Source organism: Loxodonta africana, chromosome 15, assembly GCF_030014295.1.
Source record: "Loxodonta africana isolate mLoxAfr1 chromosome 15, mLoxAfr1.hap2, whole genome shotgun sequence".
Lineage (NCBI taxonomy): Eukaryota > Metazoa > Chordata > Mammalia > Proboscidea > Elephantidae > Loxodonta > Loxodonta africana.
Window position 1 is genome coordinate 71,896,213 of NC_087356.1, and position 2,890 is coordinate 71,899,102.

Sequence of the window (2,890 nt, forward strand, 5' to 3'; positions counted from 1 at the left end):
ATGAATATGGTGTGGGATAAGACAGAGGAATGGAAGACAGGCTTTGAGTAAAGCTATACCATTTTTGAGATCCTGCCTTGGCACTTGTGCTGCTGACAAGAAAGCATTAACAATGCCAATTTTCTCTCAGCCATCCAGAATGAAAATTTCTTTAAATTTTGTATTTATAATGGATAATTCTCTGATGATAAAAAAGACTGTATATTTGAAAATTGTGGGTCTGTGTGTATGTGTTCGTCAGAGAGAAAAAGAGAAAGATGCTTGAATAAAGGCTTAATTCTAGAAGGAACTTGCCAACTACTGGATACTTGCTAGTTTGGCTACGTTGCTGTTCTTAGCTCTTTGTTTCAGCTTTGACAGATGGACATCCCATGCACCTTGGAACAATACTCTGCCTAGTTCTGCACCATTCCCATGATTGGTTGTGGATCAGACCATTGTGATCCAAAGGGTTGTTGCGATTAGGGTCCTCATCCTGGAGCAGTCGAGCCAATGAAACGTACTCCAAGTCAGAAAGAGTGAGAAAGTTTATTCAGGAGATGTATATATCACTGGGACTCAACAGCAATGCAGACTGTCTCTATGGAGTCCCAAAGAGCAATTTTATATCAGATCTTATGTAGAATTCTGCGAGGGTTAGAAGTGTCTCTGTAGCCTGCAGATGGCATGGCTGGAGGAGTTATACATTATAAGATAGTGACAAAAGACCCTTTATCAGGCTAAAGGGATACATGCTAGACATCTCTTTATCAAGGTAAAAATATACATGTCAGACATCTGGGCTCTGATTTCCCTGTGGAGGTTGTAAATCACAGGTAGTTGGACAGAACGAAACAAAGATATTTGCATCAGATTAAAACAAAGAACGAAGTTGTTAACATTAGGTCAAAATAAAGTCATTAACAAAGGTATGTGAAGGAGGAGGCAGGCAGAGGAAGGAAAATATCTTATAGGTTCATCACGGCCTTAGGTATGTCAAGCCCTCAGTCACCCATTTTGAAAAGGAGAAAACATGCTGGAGAGTATTAGGGTCACAGGTTTTCACTGGCTGATTTCCAGAAGTAGATCACCAGCATTTTTTCCTAGTACATTTTAGTCTGGAAGCTTCAACATGGGTGACACTGCTGGTATTTGAAATACCGGTGGCATAGCTTTCAGCATCATAGTAACACAGAAGCCACCAGAGAACAACAAACTGATGGATGGTGAGATTGCATATAACTTTTCTAATTCTACAGAAAAAAGAATACAAAATTACCTCTCTTCTCTGTTCAGCTGATTTTATGTGATACTGAAATAAGGAAAAAAATATTTCTCTTCAAAGTCTCATTTTCTTGAAAATGACTATGTAGAAGATAAAAGACAATTCAGCCCTTGTGTTCTCTATCAGAGAATACGCAGTTACATATTTCACATGAAATATGAGTAAATTTCTTTCCTTTCTTTAAGTACAAAAACTAAAAACCAATCCCACTGCCCTCGAGTAGATTCCGACTCATATCACCCCTGTAGGACAGAGTAGAATTGCATCCTGGGGCTTCCAAAGCTGTAAATCTTTATAGGTAGTAGACTTCCACATTTTCCTCCTATAAGCTCCTAGTGATTTCAAACTGCCAACCTTTCCCTTAGCAGCCAGGAGCTTAACCACTGCATACCACTAGAGCTCCTTCTTTAAGGACAGAGTTCCATAAATGAGAAGAAATGTCAAATTTGAGCCTGGTGACAACGTTCATCCTCATGGGCATTCCTCATGCACCAGCCCTGGACACCACCCTCTTTGGAATTTTCTTTGTGATTTATGTACTCACCGTGGTGGGAAACCTCCTTATCCTGCTGGTGGTCAGGGTGGATTCCCACCTCCACACACCCATGTACTACTTTCTGACTAACCTGTCCTTCATTGACATGTGGTTGTCCACTGTCACTGTGCCCAAAATGCTGATGACCTTCGTCTCCCCAAGGGGCAGGGCTATCTCCTTTCACAGCTGCGTGGCCCAGCTCTATTCCTTCCACTTCCTGGGCAGCACTGAGTGTTTCCTCTACACAGTCATGTCCTATGATCGCTACCTGGCCGTCAGTTACCCGCTCAGATACACCAGCATGATGAGCAGGAAAACCTGTACCCTCCTGGCCACCAGCACTTGGCTCAGTGGCTCTCTGCACTCTGCTGTCCAGACCATACTGACATTTCGTTTGCCCTACTGTGGGCCCAACCAGATCCAGCACTACTTCTGTGATGCCCCGCCCATCCTCAAACTGGCCTGTGCAGACACCTCCGCCAATGAGATGGTGATCTTCGTCAACATCGGGGTAGTGGCCTTGGGCTGCTTCCTCCTGATAGTGCTGTCCTATGTGTCCATTGTCTTTTCCATCCTGAAGATCTGTACCTCTGAGGGGAGACACAGAGCCTTCCAGATCTGTACTTCCCACTGCATTGTGGTCCTCTGTTTCTTTGTTCCCTGTGTTTTCATTTATCTGAGGCCAGGCTCCAAGGATGCTGTGGATGGGGTTGTGGCAGTTTTCTACACTGTGCTGACACCCCTTCTGAACCCTGTAGTGTATACCCTGAGGAACAAGGAAGTGAAGAAAGCTCTGCTCATGCTGAAAAGTGGGTCAGTATTCACCCAAAGCAAATAATGAGGAAAGGTCATATATGTCTAACTCCTTTTATTTATGATTAAATTAAAATCCAGACATGAGTATTATCTTTTCAAGGGACATTTCAATCACTCAATCTTAATTTTTAATGAAACCGTTAATGAATATCAGTTTTTTTCCTCCATAGTGCAAATCCTAGTTAAAGAAGCCATTTAATGATAATAATTAAAGAGGAAGGATAATAGTCTATTCTTTCTTTATTATTCTACTAAGTATATCACCAGAAAAGTAA

General features: G+C 42.1%; 1 protein-coding gene across 1 annotated transcript; it reads left to right on the forward strand.

Moving 5' to 3' along the window:
- The first annotated feature begins 1,701 nt into the window (after positions 1 to 1,701).
- Positions 1,702 to 2,637, forward strand: LOC100669786 (olfactory receptor 10G9). Its single transcript, XM_003418288.1, has one exon. The coding sequence runs from the start codon at positions 1,702 to 1,704 to the stop codon at positions 2,635 to 2,637; it is 936 nt and encodes a 311-aa protein (XP_003418336.1).
- Positions 2,638 to 2,890: the final 253 nt, after the last annotated feature.